Source organism: Megalobrama amblycephala, linkage group LG21 (genome assembly GCF_018812025.1).
Source record: "Megalobrama amblycephala isolate DHTTF-2021 linkage group LG21, ASM1881202v1, whole genome shotgun sequence".
NCBI lineage: Eukaryota > Metazoa > Chordata > Actinopteri > Cypriniformes > Xenocyprididae > Megalobrama > Megalobrama amblycephala.
The window spans coordinates 2,004,477-2,024,847 of record NC_063064.1 but is presented as its reverse complement, the minus strand read 5'-3'; the positions used below and the strand labels follow the sequence as shown (position 1 = coordinate 2,024,847).

At 36.0% G+C, this 20,371-nt stretch overlaps 2 protein-coding genes across 2 annotated transcripts in view; one reads left to right on the top strand and one right to left on the bottom strand.

Annotated features, from left to right (window-relative positions):
• The window catches only part of LOC125256476 (natural resistance-associated macrophage protein 2-like), a 31,631-nt gene extending 29,056 nt beyond the window's left edge, over positions 1-2,575 (bottom strand). The window contains exon 1 of the mRNA XM_048172518.1: positions 2,420-2,575. The gene's annotated coding sequence lies outside the window, so the exon portion shown is untranslated. The remainder of the gene's footprint in view (positions 1-2,419) is intronic.
• Positions 2,576-3,815: 1,240 nt separating this feature from the next.
• The window catches only part of mettl1 (methyltransferase 1, tRNA methylguanosine), a 33,452-nt gene continuing 16,896 nt past the window's right edge, over positions 3,816-20,371 (top strand). The window contains 3 exon segments of the mRNA XM_048172765.1: positions 3,816-4,030; positions 4,111-4,250; positions 13,107-13,291. Of these exon segments, the coding sequence (XP_048028722.1) occupies positions 3,951-4,030; positions 4,111-4,250; positions 13,107-13,291 (405 nt within the window). The 5' untranslated portion in view covers positions 3,816-3,950.

Sequence of the window (20,371 nt, the reverse complement as noted above, 5' to 3'; positions counted from 1 at the left end):
TGAAAAGACGTTCTACGGCACTTTTAATGCATACTCTGTGGAGGCCGAGAAACCCCACCGTGAAATGGGCTGGATGGTGCAATGTGGCTCAGTGTGCATCGTCCTATAAGCTAAGTTTAAGGGTTTCTCATGCACACACAAAGTCTGTTATATTTTATTTTTGCAATTGTTCTTTTAGAGGCTCTGTAATATGGTGCTAAGAATATCAAGAGAAGAAACAAAAAACCCATCGCCTGGCTAGGGACCGGAGTCAGCCGATTTACTTGGACCCAAACCGGAAACCATTTTGTTGCCAGCGGCGCGGACAATAACGTCACAGCCACATGTTAACATGTCGTTGGCATGTAAACACAGACACTAGTATTGTCAAAAAAAAGAAATCAATATTTCGATACTTAAATATCTGAAATATTTTGAATATTTAATAAATTGAATATTTTTCTGTAGTATTGATACACCGATACTAGCTGAGCATTCTCGCTTTATTCTCTCCGACGGTGAGTTGACACACACCCGCCTCCTGTCACTCACTCGTAGGGCTGGACGATTATGGCCTAAAATCAAAACCTCGATTAATTGAACATTTTCCCTCGATTACGATTAATGACCGATTATTTTGTTTCTGTTTTTTTTTGCCCTCTTTTTTGCCATAGTTCACTGACAAGGTTTGTAGGCTACTGTAAATATGATTGACTATTAAAAGGTGGGATATATTTTCCTATTGAAAGAGTAATCTGACATAACTTTCAGCAGTTATTTTATCTATGGTTTGTAACATTTCTTACAGATTTCTGCTCGTTGTAAAACAGATAGATAAATTAGCTCAGTACCAGTAATAAGAGCGATTGTGTGTGTGAATTAATCATACCGTCTCTCTATTAATTGTGAAGCTGTGGTTTGTAAATAGTTCCTTCAAAAATTGAAAAATATATGCTATAATAAGTTTTGAGTTTCTAAGCTACTTTAGTGATAAATCACAGGACAGCGCTGGGGCGGAGTCACGTGGCTACACACGCGGTAGTATGTTTTTAAGGGGGAATTATTAACAGGATTAAAAAAACGAAATAACCGACATGGCAAAATTACGTTGGTTAGAGGTTCCGAATTTCGGTTTGGATTACTTTTCGATTAATCGTCCAGCCCTACTCACTCGTCTCATTTGCTCTGGTTGAATAATGTTTGTATTGCGCATAATTTTAGTCATTCCTGGAGGTTTCGCGCTCACACCAAAAGCGTGCGCACCACTGATCTATACAAGCGCCGCTTTCATAAAGCCGCCTCTCAAACAGCTCACGAGGTGCAAAGTACCAAAATGAGAGGCTTACTGCGTTTAAACGGTCCCCATCTTGCCGAATATTCAGTTAAATACAGTCAGTTTTGGAATGTAAACCATTGAGAAAGTAAATGCATGTTGTGTATCAGTATATTGGATCCGTGCATTCGCTCTTAAAGTGACAGCAGCCTAATAAACCTGCTGATGTCTATCATTACTCAAACAACAAAAGACAAAGAGAAAATCACTCGCTGCTCTTGACTGAATAACTTTTGTAACTTTAATTGTAAGCATTAATCTAAGTTTTACAATGAAGACTAACCAGTGTTATTTTACATTTAATTACTTAAATTAAGAAAAACTTAAAGCCATGTTTATTTCACATCTCTCTTTATTCTATTGCATTTATTTGTGCTGTTGTTTGCAATTTGTTTATTTGATCTTATTTTATTATTGACTTTATGAAAATAAAATGTTGCATTGAAGAAAAGTATGCTGTTAATTATAGCTCTTAGAAACAAAATCGTTTTTTTCTAAGAATCACTAAACATCTGCCATGAAAACAGACTTCTTGTATGATACATTTATTTTCATGAGATTCTTAATTTTCTGTTATAGAAAAATAAATAGGGATAGCCTGGAACTGCAAATATTTTTCCATACTTTGCTTTCTTTTTTTCCATACTTTTCCAGACCTGGAAATTACTCAAATCAAATTTCCTAACTGCGTAGGAACCCTGTACTATATTAATAGATGTAACTACGTCACTTTAAAATAAAGTGTTGCCAATTTTCCTCTTATTATATGTGGGAATCAAACACTATTTCCTCGGTAATCTGTTCACCCTTATATTCTTGTATCTTTTTGGATATATAAATTGTTAAGTAACACCTTTTGTTTAGATTTCATTGCCATTTCTGCTGGATAATATGTTGACACAATCAATAAAAAGCAAAAACTTCCGTAAAAGATGCGCTGATCACTTTAAGAGAATTCATCCATTCTGCACACAATGACATTTCCCTTTTACACACTGTACCCGAGAGAAAAAGTAAAACATCTTCATGATTTCATTGATGTGACACGATCACTGAATCACATAATCACTCACATTACAGTCACGTGAAGAGGAAGAGAGCGCCCACCTGATGAAGATCTCCGGTGATGTGAAGATCTTCAGTTAATTGAAAGACAGTGTGCTGAAGATTTGCTTCTACTTCAATCTCCAGACATGAGGACGGAGAAGGTGACAGTGAGTGAATCAGGCGACAGCAGAAATACATTTCAAAATAAGAGTCCAGAGACCACGTGTAATCACGTGTCAGTTTCACGCGGCAGCTTCGTGCTGTGCTGTGCTGTAGCTCTGAGGTAAAAATAAAATAAAGTGATTAATTTATTTTGAAGTCTCCACCAAATCAAAACTGACAGTTCTTAATTTTTTTTTATGTAGTATTGCAGTATTTATTATAAATTATTTATCTGTGCACATAATTTTTTTTAAATTCATGTGCTCTTTAAAGGGTTAGTTCACCCAAAAATGAAAATTCTGTCATTTATTACTCACCCTCATGTCGTTCCACACCCGTAAGACCTTCGTTCATCTTCAGAACACAAATTAAGATATTTTAGTTGAAATCCGATGGCTCAGTGAGGCCTCCATAGCCAGCAATGACATTTCCTCTCTCAAGATCCATTAATGTACTAAAAACATATTGAGTACAGTGGTTCAATATTAATATTATAAAGCGACGAGAATATTTTTGGTGCGCAAAAAAAATATATTGATGGCCGATTTCAAAACACTGCTTCAGGAAGCTTCGGAGCGTTATGAATCAGCGTGTCGAATCATGATTCGGAGCGCCAAAGTCACGTGATTTCAGCAGTTTGGCGGTTTGACACACGATCCAAATCACGATTCGACACAAAAGATTCGTAACACTCCGAAGCTTCCTGAAGAAATGTTTTGAAATCGGCCATCACTATATAAGTCGTTATTTTGTTTTTTTGCCGCACCAAAAATATTCTCGTGGCTTTATAATATTAACCACTCACATGAACTGATTTAAATATGTTTTTAGTACATCAAAGTTCCTTGATTATTTTTTAATAATTATATAGTTAATTACAATAGTTTTAAATAGGAAAAATATCGAAACTCTTTGGTCATTTTTGAGCGAGATGCTAACGGTCTAATCAGATTCAATGAACTATGCTAAGCTATGCTAAAAGTGCTACCGCCAGACCCAGAGATCGGCTGAATGGATTCGAAAACGGTAAAACTCAACTGTTTAACTCTAGGGGAGTTGGAAAATAAGCCTATTTTCAAACAAAAGGGGAGTGTTCCTTTAAAACAATAATGATGTGCACCAATAAATCATTTAGAATGAACACTGCAATATTCCCCTATAAATAAGTGTCGTCCATTTTGATTTCGTGGTGTTTTTAAAAGAGTGCATTGCTCTTTTTTTAAGGGAAATGTGATTATTTAGTCGATAGTTTTAGTTTTTCACACTCCACCACAGTAGGGGGCTGAAATGCACTATTGGTTCTCTCCAGCAGATGGCAGCACGCGACAGCTTCAACACTGCGCCTCAGAAGAAGAAGAAAGTCACATGTGAATTTATAGAGAGAAGTAAACTCAAGTTTATTTTGAATTAAACTTTTCACACGAGCACAATGAGTGTGTCGATGCCTCAGAAGCGCTATTACCGGCAGAGAGCGCACTCCAACCCCATGGCCGACCACACGTTCCAGTAGTAAGACTAACACTCTTTAATGTTGTTTATCGTGTGTTGTGTTTTCTGTGCATTCAGCCTGTGTGTGCTTGTGTTGATAGTCCGGTTTGCCCGGAGGAGATGGACTGGTCTCCGCTTTACCCGCAGTATTTTACGCACCTGGATGGAAACGGGAGTCCGGAGAAGCGCAACGCGCAGGTGGAGTTCGCGGACATCGGCTGCGGCTATGGCGGACTTCTGGGTAATATCGACTTATCTAACGTGTCTGAGAAATATACAGTACAGTCCAAAAGTTTGGAACCACTAAGATTTTTAATGTTTTTAAAAGAAGTTTCGTCTGCTCACCAAGGCTACATTTATTTAATTAAAAATACAGTAAAAACAGTAATATTGTGAAATATTATTACAATTTAAAATAACTGTTTTCTATTTGAATATATTTCACAAAGTATTTTATTCCTTTGATGCAAAGCTGAATTTTCAGCATCATAACTCCAGTCTTCAGTGTCACATGATCCTTCAGAAATCATTCTAATATGCTGATCTGCTGCTCAAGAAACATTTAATGTGTACAATTGTACAAAATATTTGTGTACAATATTTTTTTTCAGGATTACAGGTCCTTCTAAAAAAATTAGCATATTGTGATAAAAGTTCATTATTTTCCATAATGTAATGATAAAAATTAAACTTTCATATGTTTTAGATTCATTGCACACCAACTGAAATATTTCAGGTCTTTTATTGTTTTAATACTGATGATTTTGGCATACAGCTCATGAAAACCCAAAATTTTCAAAAAATTAGCATATTTCATCCGACCAATAAAAGAAAAGTGTTTTTAATACAAAAAAAAGTCAACCTTCAAATAATTATGTTCAGTTATGCACTCAATACTTGGTCGGGAATCCTTTTGCAGAAATGACTGCTTCAATGCGGCGTGGCATGGAGGCAATCAGCCTGTGGCACTGCTGAGGTGTTATGGAGGCCCAGGATGCTTCGATAGCGGCCTTAAGCTCATCCAGAGTGTTGGGTCTTGCGTCTCTCAACTTTCTCTTCACAATATCCCACAGATTCTCTATGGGGTTCAGGTCAGGAGAGTTGGCAGGCCAATTGAGTACAGTAATACCATGGTCAGTAAACCATTTACCAGTGGTTTTGGCACTGTGAGCAGGTGCCAGGTCGTGCTGAAAAACGAAATCTTCATCTCCATAAAGCTTTTCAGCAGATGGAAGCATGAAGTGCTCCAAAATCTCCTGATAGCTAGCTGCATTGACCCTGCCCTTGATAAAACACAGTGGACCAACACCAGCAGCTGACATGGCACCCCAGACCATCACTGACTGTGGGTACTTGACACTGGACTTCAGGCATTTTGGCATTTCCTTCTCCCCAGTCTTCCTCCAGACTCTGGCACCTTGATTTCGAATGACATGCAAAACTGAGCAACAGTCCAGTGCTGCTTCTCTGTAGCCCAGGTCAGGCGCTTCTGCCGCTGTTTCTGGTTCAAAAGTGGCTTGACCTGGGGAATGCGGCACCTGTAGCCCATTTCCTGCACACGCCTGTGCACGGTGGCTCTGGATGTTTCTACTCCAGACTCAGTCCACTGCTTCCGCAGGTCCCCCAAGGTCTGGAATCGGTCCTTCTCCACAATCTTCCTCAGGGTCCGGTCACCTCTTCTCGTAGTGCAGCGTTTTTTGCCACACTTTTTCCTTCCCACAGACTTCCCACTGAGGTGCCTTGATACAGCACTCTGGGAACAGCCTATTCGTTCAGAAATGTCTTTCTGTGTCTTACCCTCTTGCTTGAGGGTGTCAGTGATGGCCTTCTGGTCGGCAGTCTTACCCAGTCTTACCCACCTTACCCGGTTTTGAGTAATGAACCAGGCTGGGAGTTTTTAAAAGCCTCAGGAATCTTTTGCAGGTGTTTAGAGTTAATTAGTTGATTCAGATGATTAGGTTAATAGCTCGTTTAGAGAACATTTTCATGATATGCTAATTTTTTGAGATTTTGGGTTTTCATGAGCTGTATGCCAAAATCATCAGTATTAAAACAATAAAAGACCTGAAATATTTCAGTTGGTGTGCAATGAATCTAAAATATATGAAAGTTTAATTTTTATCATTACATTATGGAAAATAATGAACTTTTATCACAATATGCTAATTTTTTGAGAAGGACCTGTATTTGATGAATAGAAAGTTCAAAAGGACAGTGTTTATCTGAAATCTAATCTTTTGTAACATTATAAATGTCTTTACTGCCACTTTTGATTGATTTAATGCATCCTTGCTGAATAAAAGTATTCATTTCTTTAATTTCTTTTCAAAAAAAAAAAATAAAAATTCTTACTGACCCCAAACTTTTGAACGGTAGTGTATAATGCTACAGAAGCTTTGTATTTCAGATAAATGCTGTTCTTTTGAACTTTCTATTCATCAAGGAATCCTGAAAAAAAAAGTACACAACTGTTTTCAACATTGAAAATAATCATAAATGTTTCTTGAGCAGCAGATCAGCATATTGGAATGATTTCTGAAGGATCATGTGACACTGAAGACTGGAGTAACGATGCTGAAAATTCAGCTTTGCATCACAGGAATAAATTACTTTGTCAAATATATTTAAATAGTACACAGTTATTTTAAATTGTAATAATATTTCACAATATTACTGTTTTTTACTGTATTTTTAATTAAATAAATGTAGCCTTGGTGAGCAGATGAAACTTCTTTTAAAAACATTAAAAATCTTAGTGGTTCCAAACTCTTGGACTGTACTGTATATTTATATAAAATATAGGCCCATTTTATTTTAGAGAGAGTGTGTGTGTGTGGTTCAGGACCAAACGTCCCCAAAAAGCGAGTAAAACCTGATATTTTTGGACAAAATGTCAGAAACAGCTTATAAATCATAATAAATGATGTGTAAAATAAAAGTAAAGCTGTAAGGGTTGGTTTAGTGGTCATGCACAGAATGTAAAGTTTGTACAGTATGAATATCATTACACTGGAGGTCTCAAGTTTGGAATAATTAAAATGTTTTTGGAAAAAAGTCACTTCTGCTCACCAAGGCTGCATTTATTTAATCAAAAAATACTGGAAACACAGTGAAATATTATTGAGATTTAAAATGGCTGTTTATATTGTAAAATGTAATTCATTCCTGTGACCAAAAAGCTGAATTTTCATCATCATTACTCCAATCTGTATTCATATTTAGCTTTGGGAAATTTACCATTTAACAATAATGTTTACTTCATTACACATTATATATGCTTTGTAATTCATAATGCTGTTCAAAATGATATTATTAAAGGGTTAGTTCACCCAAAAATGAAAATAATGTCATTTATTACTCACCCTCATGTCGTTCCACACCTGTAAGATCTTCGTTCATCTTCAGAACAGAAATTAAGATATTTTTGATGAAATCCGATGGCTCCGTGAGGCCTGCATAGCCAGCAATGACATTTCCTCTCTCAAGATCCATTAATGTACTAAAAACATATTTAAATCAGTTCATGTGAGTACAGTGGTTCAATATTAATATTATAAAGCCACGAGAATATTTTTTTGTGCACCAAAAAAAACAAAATAACGACTTATATAGTGATGGCCGATTTCAAAACACTGCTTCAGGAAGCTTCGGAGCGTTATCATGATTCGGATCGCGTGTCAAACCGCCAAACTGCTGAAATCACATGACTTTGGCGCTCCGAATCATGATTCGACACAAAAGATTCATAACGCTCCGAAGCTTCCTTTTTCTGCTATTCTCAGTTTGTAAGTGTATATATGCTTAAATAGTTTAGAAAGTCTCTATGCATTAATAACGGTTATAAATGTGTCTTTTTATTTATTTATTTTTGTGTGTTAGGGTTATCTAATATTTAGAAGTCTATCCAAAAAGAGGCATAATAAGGGCACTATGAAGTCATGCATAACAATTATTTCTTCCTACTAAGCTTAGTCCAGGAATATGAACAATATTTGCTCTGTACTGTACCTGGTATTTACATATCTGGTGTTATTTCTCGGTTGTATTGCATTTGTATTTTATAGAACACTTGATCATTTTAGTCTTTGGTTGGGTGAAAGTGTGTGGAAATCACTAAATCTCATTGGCTGATGCAGTTACATCATAGCACTGAAAGAGGGCGACATTTACCAGCAAAGTATTTCCTCTCATAAACGCTCTTATTCATAGAGCTCCAGTCAGTATGAATTTCACTGCATCACTTTATTAATGAGACACATGCCTGATATTTTATTCAAAAGGAAACCTTGCCTAATACTCACAGTTTTAAAATGTTACCTCTACTACCAGTGTTTTTTATAGTAAACAAACAGTGGATATTTGTGAAAATGTAAGCCTTAAATTTGCTTTGAATTGAAATATAACATTGCAATCATCAGTTCTCACGATTAATCTAGAAACCATCATCAGAATCGCAGCTGAAACTGTATAAAGCGCTGTAGAAATAAAGCTGACTTTACTGAAAAAATTACACAAAAATGAGCATTGCTTTGTTCAGAAATATTGTCATTTTAAAAGCTGTATTTAACATTCAGCACATTTCCTCAGTTTTAGTCAACATTATTTTTACACTGACTTTCTTTGATGTGCATCGACTAACAGAGATTCGTTTGCTGTTAGGACAAGCCTTTACGCACAATAACTTGAATTTCTAACGTTTACAGAGAGTGATATAACCGTTCAAACATGCACAGCTGACTGAGATATGAAGCGTTTCATAAAGCATCTCATGCTCGTTCTGTGAACTTCATTAAAAAGTGTTTGACTGTAAAGTGACGTCACTGATGTAATTTGTTCTAACACTATTACTTTTGTAAACAATAATTTGAAAGAGAAGAATCGTGTGCTGTGGCAGGAGAAGATTTACTGGTGGAAAGAAAACATCCAAAATACACTTTTATGTGAAAATTATTTTTTGTCCGGCTGTTGACAGAGCCTAAAAAGAAATGTTTTGCATACATTATATGCAAATGCATATACATGTATGCAAATTAGTGCATATTTAATTAGACAACACCTCATTTGCATATTTAAACAACATTTCATAAAACTTGTAATACAATTTTTTTTTTTTTGCAATTCTTAAAGGTGCCGTAGAACGTCTTTTTAAAAGATGTAATATAAGTCTAAGGTGTCCCCTGAATGTGTCTGTGAAGTTTCAGCTCAAAATACCCCATAGATTTTTTTTAATTCATTTTTTTAACTGCCTATTTTGGGGCATCATTAACTATGCACCGATTCAGGCTGCTGCCCCTTTAAATTCTTGTGCTCCCCGCCCCTGGAGCTCGCGCTTGCCTTAAACAACATAAACAAAGTTCACACAGCTAATATAACCCTCAAAATGGATCTTTACAAAGTGTTCGTCATGCAGCATGTCTAATCGCGTAAGTATGGTATTTATTTGGATGTTTACATTTGATTCTGATTGAGTTTGATAGTGCTCTGTGGCTAAAGCTAACATTACACACTGTTGGAGAGATTTATAAAGAATGAAATTGTGTTTATGAATTATACAGACTGCAAGTGTTTAAAAATGAAAATAACAAAGTCTTGTCTCCATGAATACAGTAATAAACGATGGTAACTTTAACCACATTTAACAGTACATTAGCAACATGCTAACGAAACATTTAGAAAGACAAATTCTAAATCAAAAATATCATGTTATCATGGATCATGTCAGTTATTATTGCTCCATCTGCCATTTTTCGCTATTGTTCTTGCTTGCTTACCTAGTCTGATGATTCAGCTGTGCACAGATCCAGACGTTAATACTAGGGGTGTAAATCGGACAGTTCATCACGATACGATATGATATCGATTCTGTCAGCCAGCGATACGATATTTGCCGATACCTCAAAAAATTCCACGATACGATTATGATTAGATTCAGGGCTATATCGATTGATTTATCGATATTTAGATATTATGTGCCAGGTTTATACAACGAGTCATATTTTTATTACCTCATAACCACAACCAAAATTGATAACATGAACTTTTTTATTAATCTCTTTTTTTTATTATTATTATTATTACACACCCTCTATCCCAATTGGGACATTTACACACACAAAAAAAAAAAATTACAGTTTTTTTAAAATAAATAAAAATAGTATTTATAGTAAAAAATAGTTTGTAGTATTTCCCGAGTATTTCAACTGGAACTGGCAAAGTTTACAAATAACGTGGGATTTCTTTGCCTGCCCATCTGCTTTCAGAAATACAAAATGTTTCCAAACCCATGATTTGCATCCTACAGCAGGCACAAACCTTTCTGCATCTGTCTTTTCGCTGCTACAACCGCTTTGTTGCTCCATCGCATTCGCAATCTGACACGCAGGCAGACTGCATGGTGAGAAAACGAAAATGCGCGCTTTGGCAGAAATGCGGACGTTACGTGAGGTTGTGGAGGGTGTCAAAATAAAGGTACCTCATATCGATATTATAAATGTGGCATCGATGCATTGTATCGTTAGACTTTTGATCGATGCATCGATCCATATCGATGTATCGTTACACCCCTAGTTAATACTGGCTGCCCTTGTGTAATGCCTTGAACATGGGCTGGCATATGCAAATAATGGGGGCGTACATATTAATGATCCCGACTGTTACGTAACAGTCTGTGTTATGTTGAGATGAATGCCAAGATAAATTCAATTTTTAATTCTACCTAATCTCTTAATGAGTCATGGGTATGTTTTGGGCATAATGTGCAATAAACCAACCAGAGTCTCATCTCCCATTCCCTTTAAAAGCCAGTTGCGCTTACACCATGTCGTATTCGCTATTTACATAGCGGAATTTAAAGCGGAATAACTGAATGCGAGGAAACGGAACTGCTCGTGTACGAGCAGACCATCTACGGGAAAAGCTGGATTCCACCAAAGCATTTTTATTTTTATGCACACAATAATAATCTTTTACATTGTGATCCTTTATTTTTAATATTTGGCATGTTTGTGTGCTGCTGCACTTCCCTATGTGTATAATAAGCAGAATGCACGCGCGTTGTGCACCTGTATATAGGCGCTTATTACTAACGCGCTCTTTAAATAACAACAACAACAAAAAAAAACCTCTGCCATTGACTTTAGACCAGGTTTCTGTTGGTCAGTGGCGCAGTCTATTTCAGTTCCTCAAAATAACAACACACCAACAATGCACCTGAACACACCTCGTTTTCAGACCAGCACGCCCATGGGCACACAGATGGGTGCAAATGCATTTCCTACTTAAACAACGTGGCGCAGGACGTGAAAATGAAAACTGCGCCGGGCTGAAAATGGCAAAAAACACTTGTCGCACCTGGCATCGCATTACGCCAGGGCTGCGTTACAGTTCGTTTTTTAAATGCCCTTCCCTCGCTAATTTCCCTCAGTCTCGTTGACTCGGATGTACATCATTGCTTACGTTGCATGAGTGCCCACTACTGGCAGAACCTTTGCAATGGGCTAAACTGGAACATCCTAAGCCCTTGATCACTTGAAATCCGCAGTGGAGCTGATTTATTATTTAGTTTTTCCCCTTACAAAATTGTTTAATACAGCATTCTATATGTATATATGTGTGTTTTAAATGTTTAAAAAATAATTAATATATCATAGAGTTGTTTGTGGTGGGGTAAATTAAACGTGATATGCGGTGACGTCATAATCGTGTTGCATTGTGGGTTATGGAGCTGCCTGAAGTGTACATATGAAGTAGAAATCGAGGGAGCGAGGGTCTGTCCATATAAACTTCCCTCGTCCACTTCACAAAGTGGAACGCACTTCAAAATGGCGGGGATTCCCCCGAGGGGAAGTGTTTAGGGAAGTTTGCGAGTGTGTGTCTAAAACTGGAGTGGAACGCAGCCCAGGTATATGATGGGGCCCAATACCTTTTAAAATCCAAATTTTGAAGGCAGATTAGTGCCATCTGGTGGGAGGAGAAAAAAAATTCTGTAATGTCATGGTGTAACCACTAGATGCCTGTATAGCTCTAAATAAAAAGACTTATAAATTCTTTAGTTTTTAGACACAAATACTTAAGTTCTGGATTTGGATATATATTTAGACATTCTCAAAGACTACTTTTTGTCAAGGTTTAGATTTGCTTTGTTTTATATGTTGATTTGAAGTGTCAGTTTTTGCATTAATTTTACTTTAGTCAAACCTGAACACTGAGAAAGACATTGTTACACACAACATCAAATTTCAACAAAAATGGACAGGAATGATTATCAAAGCTTAATCAACCTGATTTCGACTTCTTATTTGAGTCTTCTGGCTCAATTTTGCCATATTGTTAAAGCCACATTTATTTGTGTGTGTGTCTGTTTTGTACTCTTGTGTATAACCTCTTCCTTGCTGTACTCCCTTTTTTTTTTTTTTTTTTTTTTTTTTTGCATTGTCTGGCTGAATTATTTATATTATTTTATGCATTTACAAAAACTTGCAGTTCATATATGTGTGTCTGCGTCGTGGATAATTTGTAGATTGTACGCACAAAAATTTCTCTGTATTTGTGTATTTTTTTCATTCATTTCCGATGGTCCACAAATTTCTGTAATAATGACTCTCAATTCTGAAGTCTTCAGAAGAACACACTCATCATCTGCTGTCTCCTGTTGAACGTGAACTTATAAGACATTATCCCTGCAATTTAATCATTCTGCTCCTTTTGTTTATTGTCTTAATAATGTATAACGGCCTCACTTGGACTGTTCTTTGAATGCTTGACTTGCATTATCACATCAGAGAGAGCTGAATGTTATTGTGGGCTCTGGTTCATCTCATGGTTTTTCTCTCAACACCTGTTTTTTTCTTTTCTGCAGTGACTTTTGGTTTATTCACTGGGGCTCAAAGACATTAAAACATTTTTTTTTTTTTTCTGTAAAGACATTGAAACACATCTATAAAGCTGCTTTGCATTGTGAAAAATGCTATACTAATAAACATGACTTCAAATGTTTAACTTGACATGAAAACATTTTACATGGGGCCTTGTGAAGACTGTGTGCGACTGCATTAAAGGACTTGATTCTAAATTTTGTTTTTGAATGTTTCTGTCGCAGTTCAGTTATCAGATCTCTTCCCAAACCAGCTGATTTTGGGCTTGGAGATTCGGGTGAAAGTGTCCGACTATGTGCAGGACCGCATTCGCTCCCTTCGGGCGGCTGAGCCGGGCCGGTACCAGAACATCGCCTGCCTCCGCAGCAACGCCATGAAGTACCTGCCCAATTTCTTCACAAAGGGACAGGTATGGGATGATGATTATTGTTTTCAGTGCTTATTGGTCACTGTGTGATGTTTGTAATGCACAGTGTTTAACTACCCAGGCCCGATACACATCCATAGTGCTCCCTCGTTTCGAGTTCCATTCAGAAATCAAATGTCCATCACTCTGTTTGTTCTTACATTGGAAAATGCAAACAGGGCCAGATTGTGTGTTGGACAGTGACATCTGCTGGTGCTCTGGAGTATCGTCACTATCCTGCTGCAGATGCTCAGCAGCAGTGTCACTCATTTATATGAACATGCCCAAGAGAACTGTCCCTCATGGATAAAAGAAAAAGAAATTCAAAAAGTGAAATGCCTTAAAGGTCCCGTTCTTCGTGATCCCATGTTTCAAACTTTAGTTAGTGTGTAATGTTGTTGTTAGAGTATAAATAAAATCTGTAAAATTTTAAAGCTCAAAGTTCAATGCCAAGCGAGATATTGTATTTAACAGAAGTCGCCTACATCGAACGGCCAGTTTGGACTACATCCCTCTACTTCCTTCTTTAATGACGTCACTAAAACAGTTTTTTGACTAACCTCCGCCCACAGGAATACACAAGAGTTGCGTTTGTAGAGTGTGTTTGTCGCCATGTCGTCGAAACGCTGTTATTTTCATCCCGCAGTCCAATCACCGGGTCTGATTCCGGCTCAAATTGATAGGGTAAAATTAAAGACATGTTTACAATAACACTGAGCGCGTGCATCTCCACGTTATGTTAAGAGGCGTGACCTTTCCGGGCAAGATGCGCTAAACTGCTGTCGAATCACAACACAGGAACCGCTGGCACAATCAGAACTCGTTACGTATTTCTGAAGGAGGGACTTCATAGAACAAGGAAGTCATCAGCCCGTTTTTATGACAGTTGAAACAGCGGTATACAGATAAGTAAATTATGTGAAAAATACTGTGTTTTTTTACACGCGAAACATGAACACATGTTATATTGCACACTATAAACACAATCAAAGCTTCAAAAAACCACGAAAAATGGGACCTTTAAAAGAGTGAACTATGCAGACGCTCGGAAAGAGGTTGAAAAGCTTCCTATTTTTCAGTTTGAGAAATCCTTTGCTGCAGTGCTTTTACTGACCAAACAAGTGGCAGACGGATCTGACCTGGTTAACAAGAGAAAAAACACAATTAATCAGTAAAACCTCATCTTCAATCAAAAAGAAAACACAAAGCACCCAAACTTCTAGTCAAACACAAACTGAAACAATTAAAGACCCAAATGTAATAATGGAGATTCCTGTTACCTCAAAAGGAAAGAAGACACAGCACAGCACAATGAAAGTTTAGTCTGGAGAATAGATCACAGAAAGCTGACTCCATTAAAGACATAAACTTGGCGGAACCCATTGCTTCCCGCAGTCGGAGCTCCTCTCCTAAAAGTAGGAGTAGAGGCCAAGTACCGATTTTACCAACATAATTAATACCAGTATTATTCAGTGGAACTGTCGTGGAGCTAAGGCAAATTTTGCAGAACTTCAACGACTAGTTATGATTCTCAACCCTTTTGCTTTTTGCCTTCAAGAAACTCATTTAACACCATACAGTTCTGTCTCTGAAAAAGTTTTAATGCATATGGTCCATGCATACACCGACTTTCTGGTGGCTCAACCATATTAGTTTGACATGATAATATTATAATATTATTCATAGTCAGATCCCAATAGACGCTAATCTACAAGCAGTAGCAGTACGATTAACTCTTCATAAGGCCATCACTCTGTGTTCTGTTTATATATCTCCTGATGTACCAGTGACACTTCAAGATTTAACCTCTTAACTGTCACCCCCACTTTTTATAAAAAAGCAAACTTAAATGGTTGTAATTCAAGAATACTTTGGAATATAGACATAAGAGGGAATTTGGTAGATTATTGTAGAAGTGAAATAAACAACTTTTTTTTCTGTTTCACTTACATAAGTTAAGTTTATGAAAATGTAAAAATAATAATATTTTATATAAAATATATATTTTACAAAACAATTTTTACTCTCAAACTGCAAGGAAATCAAAGCCAAGTTGTGTTCCAAATTTCAGGTTGATATCTCAAAAAATTAGCTTTCAGTAAGATTTTCTTTGGGGCGCAGTACCACACTTTTTCACTAGATGACAACCAAGCTCCATTACTGACCATATAAGGGCGTCTCCATTTCCATATATGGTTTGAGTGATCTGAACCATATATTTCCATTATTTTCATACAATTTATGAAGCAGACATCCTATATAGAATTAGTTCAGGAAGTTTGGCAGAACTTTATATGAAATCATCAATCACATGTATGTGGGTTATAGCTCGCTGCCACAATCAAAAATGTATTTTTTTTTTTTTTTTACTATTAAAAACATTTTCAGACCTTTTTTTTTTTTTTTTTTTTTTTTCTCAAAAAAATTGAATGGATGTTATCTTTAGAACTCTTGGCATGAAAAGAAACATGTTTCAACCAATCTTTAATGATTGTTCATGTTCATCTCTATTTCAAAATAAAGGTCTGAACATGCCTTATGAGTATGAAAATATTCTTGTTGCAAATTGATAAATTACTGCTCCTGTCATTTATTTTGAAAACCAAATATGAAAACTAGAGATTGTAAGCTTTCAAATGATATATAGTTTGTCAAAATTAGTTTAGGTTTAGTATAGGATATTACTGTTTTAAATATGTAATGGCTGTGGGCCCACCGGTGGGTCAGTGACAGTTAAATAAGCTGACCAACTACCAACTCCCTTCATAATTATGGGAGATCTTAATGGTCACAGTCTGCTATGGGGTGGAAATTACACTAATGCAAAAGGGAGAAAAAAAATAATTTTATTAATAACAAGGATCTGTGTCTTCTTAACGATGGCTCAAATACCTACTTGCATCCGGGACATGGAACATATTCTGCAATTGATAGAACAATATGTGTACCTGAACTTTTACTTGATTTCTTGTGGCAAAAATGGGATGATTTATGTGGAAGTGATCGCTTCCCCCTCATCATTACCTCCATAAGATCAGACTTTCAACAGAAAAACCCTAGATGGAAACTTTTTCAGACCCAATGCTTTGAAAAAATTAATAAAACACTTCATGAATGTCAAGACCCTGTTAGTAGTTTTACAGATACATTTATGTAAATGGCAAATAAAAACTGTACCAAAGGCATCATCAAAGCCAAGCCGTGGGATTAATCCATGATTTAATGACAACTGTAAAAAGGCTATTAAAGATCAGAAAAAAGCAGAGAGGATCATCCAACAAAGGAAAATTTAATCAAGTTTAAAATATGTCGAGCTCAAGCACATGGAGTTATTGTATAAATGATACAAAGAGACAGCTGGAAAAGATTTGTATCAAATTTAACAACTCCTACCAAAAAAAAAAAAAAAAAAAAAAAATCTGGGACTTATTTCTAAAGATGAAAAACAAAGGGGAAGGTCCTCAAGTACAACATAATAAACATCAGGACACCCTTTTAACCACAAGCCATGAAATGGCTAATGTTCTTGCAATGTCATTTGAAAAGAACTCTTCGCTAGAAAACTGTCTACCCGAATTTAACACAATACGTACTCGGCAGGAGCAGAAACCCATAAATTTTTATTCAAATAACACTGAACCATATAATCAGCCTTTTATTATACAGGAGCTCTCCAGTGCTCTTAAACGATCTCATAATACTGCTGTTGGACCTGACAGAATTCATTATGAGTTCAAGTATTAATAATTCTTCTGAGAATCTTTTAATACCATATGGAGAACAGGAGATATACCACCATCATGGAAGGAAGCTATTGTTAGTCCCATTCTCAAACCGGGTAAGGATCACTGTGATGCAAATAATTATCAGCCAATAGCTCTGACCAGTTGTGTCTGCAAAACTACGGAAAGAATGGTAAATGACCGTCTGGTGTGGACACTAGGGTCGAGGCACAAGATCAGTGTGGTTTTAGACGTGGCAAAAGCACTTTAGACCATCTTATCAGACTGGAATCATTTGTTCGGGACAGTTTTATTAGGAAAGAACATGCAGTAGCTGTATTCTTTGATCTAGAGAAGGCCTATGATACCACCTGGAGATCTACATGAAATCGGTTTTAGAGGCAACCTACCCATTTTCCTCTCAAACTTCCTTTCTAATAGAATTTTTCTCCTATGTTCATGTGATAAACCACTTTATCACATGAACATAGGAGTTCCACAATTAAGCGTTCTTTCGGTTACACTTTTCCAGTGTCAAAATCAACCGTATAATCAAGGTTATAGAACCTCATATTTTTCGTAGCTTGTATGTTGATGACTTGTGTATAGGCTACAGAGGAAAAAATATGAACGTAATTGAGCGGCAACTACAGTTATGCATAAACAAGATAAATGACTGGTCAATTAAAAAACGGATTTATATTCTCCAGAACAAAGACTGTGTGCATGCACTTTTGTCTTCTCCGTTCTCAACATCTTGATCCAGAGCTACATATGGAGGGTGAACCTATTAGGATTGTTAACCCTTGTGTATTGTTCAAATTCCTTACCCTTTCATTATATTCGGGATGAAAACATCCACTAAATTAAACTGCTGTAAAAAAAAAATGTATCCGATAAATGTTTTTTTCAAATTGTTTTTGCATAAATCTGTTAATCAACCTCAGTTCTGATCAAAACTGCTAAATGTAAAAAAAAAAATAAAAATAAAAAAAATTCCAGGATTTTTATAAAAGGAAGTTTATCAATGATGACAGTTTCCTCAAAATTATAATCACGATTATTAATTACGTTTATTCTATCAAAAAGAGTAATGTAATTATGGCTATTTTGCAAGTTCTTTACCAACCTACAATTCACCCAAAAGGCCTGTAGGTGGCACAACGACTTAATTTAACCAACTATGATAACTTTGTTAGATGGTAAATCAATACAAAACATGGTTTTGGTGAGCGCTTTGTAATATGTATTCACATTAGATTTTAAAGCAACAAAATTTGTTTGCAATAAGACAAACCAGATTCAAATTGCCCGGCAAATTCGTAAAGCAAAGAACAATCATTTCTAGCTGATCAACATTATGAAAACTGGTAAAACCTTTAGGAACTTCAAAAGATAAAACAGCGAAATTCCTAATATTACTTCCAATATTTCCAAATTATGTTCATTTTCATAGAGCGGGCCAATATCGTGACGATTATTTAAAATCAATCGGGAGAAGCAGATTTCGTTATCGTGATTAAAATACGATTAATCGTGCAGCCCTAATTTAATTTAATTTAATTTGACTTGACATTTGATATTGAACAGTATTCTTGACATTTATTCAACAGTGCTTTTGATCTGCCTGCATTGACACTATTCTTTAAAAGGAAAATTATATACCAATTATCAATGTAAAGCTGCTTTGACACAATCTGCATTGTAAAAAGCGCTATATAAATAAGGGTGACTTGACTTGACTTGACGCTGATGTGGGGAAAACACACAAAATTACTTATTTTCAATATTAAAAGTGATTGTGGACTGGATATTTTTTACCTTTTATCACAGTCTTGGACATGTAAAAGATTAATAACAACATTGGTTTTGATGCATTGTTAGTTTTTGTGCAGCATCAGATTTTAATTTTTTCTCCTTCGTTTACTGTTTGTGGCTGTTTTTGCCTCATTGACTTCCATTATAACGACTTTTTTTTTTTTTTTTTTTGACAGTTAATGACACCATAAAATCATGCATTCTTGATTGTTGGTGGTTTTCCCTGATGGGAAGAGGTAAAATTTGTCATTTTTACAGTTGTATTTGTATTTATTATTTATAAAGCACATTTCAATACAACAGAAGTTGTCCAAAGTGCTGTACATTAAAATAAGGAAAATACAAGGCACAATTTATGTAAAGCATACAAAACATAAAACGCACATCTAAGGATCAATCACCCAAAGATTTGAAAGCCGTATTAAGGGAAAATAAAATAGGAGTGATATGGTCATGCTTTCGTACCTGTTAGCAATCTCGCCGCCGAATTTTGAACCATCTGTAGGCGCGACAGGTCTTTCTGGCTAACTCCTATGTAAAGAGAATTACAATAGTCTAAACGTATGAACACAAGAGCATGAATAACTATTTCTAAATCTCTAAAAGAAAGAAAAGGTTTCATCTTCGCAACGAGTCTCAAGTTGAAAATACAAGATTTGACCACAGAGTTAATTTGTTTATCAAATTTAAATTCCGGGTCAACTAGTACTCCTAAATTTTTCACCGCTGGTTTATTATATTTAGCCAACGGTCCAAGAATAGAATTTGTGGTACCCTGTTTTCCATCTGAGCCAAAGAACATAATCTCAGTTTTATTGTCATTAAATTTCAAAAAAATTAACTCCATTGATCACAGTTGATCACCAGGTGGCACCATTAACCCTTTAGATAGACCTGTGCAAAAAAAAACAAAAAAACTTGGTTTCAAATTTTCAAAGGATTTTCCCAAAATATGTATCAAAATAAGATTTGTCACCAAAAATCATTCCATTTGCTGAAACACAGAGAAAGTTGTGGCCAAATTAAGACTCAAAAACACCCCATAGTGGATGAAAACATCCCCAACAACACACAAGGGTTAAACAACTCACATTTTTAGGTCTGATTTTTTACAAGAAGCTCAACTTTATTCCACATATGAGAGCCTTAAGGAAAAAATGCTCAAACTATGGATATTTTTTAAAAGTATTAACTAAAACAAAATGGGGTGCAGATTATACTGTGCTCTTACGCCTCTACAGAGTACTAATAAGATCTCGATTGGATTATGGAAGCATAGTGTATGGACTGACAAGGATATCTGATACAAAAGTACTTGATACAATACATCATCAAGGAATACGTTTGGCCTTAGGAGCCTTCAGGACTACTCCCATACAAAACCTCTATATAGAAGCTGGAGAATAATGCCTCCAAAACAGGTGTTTGAAACTGTTCTTGCAATATGCTATTAAACTCAAGGCAAATCGAAATAATCCATCTTATCTTTCAGTATTCCAACCAGAACATCTTTACTTATATGAAGCTAGACCGAAATATATTA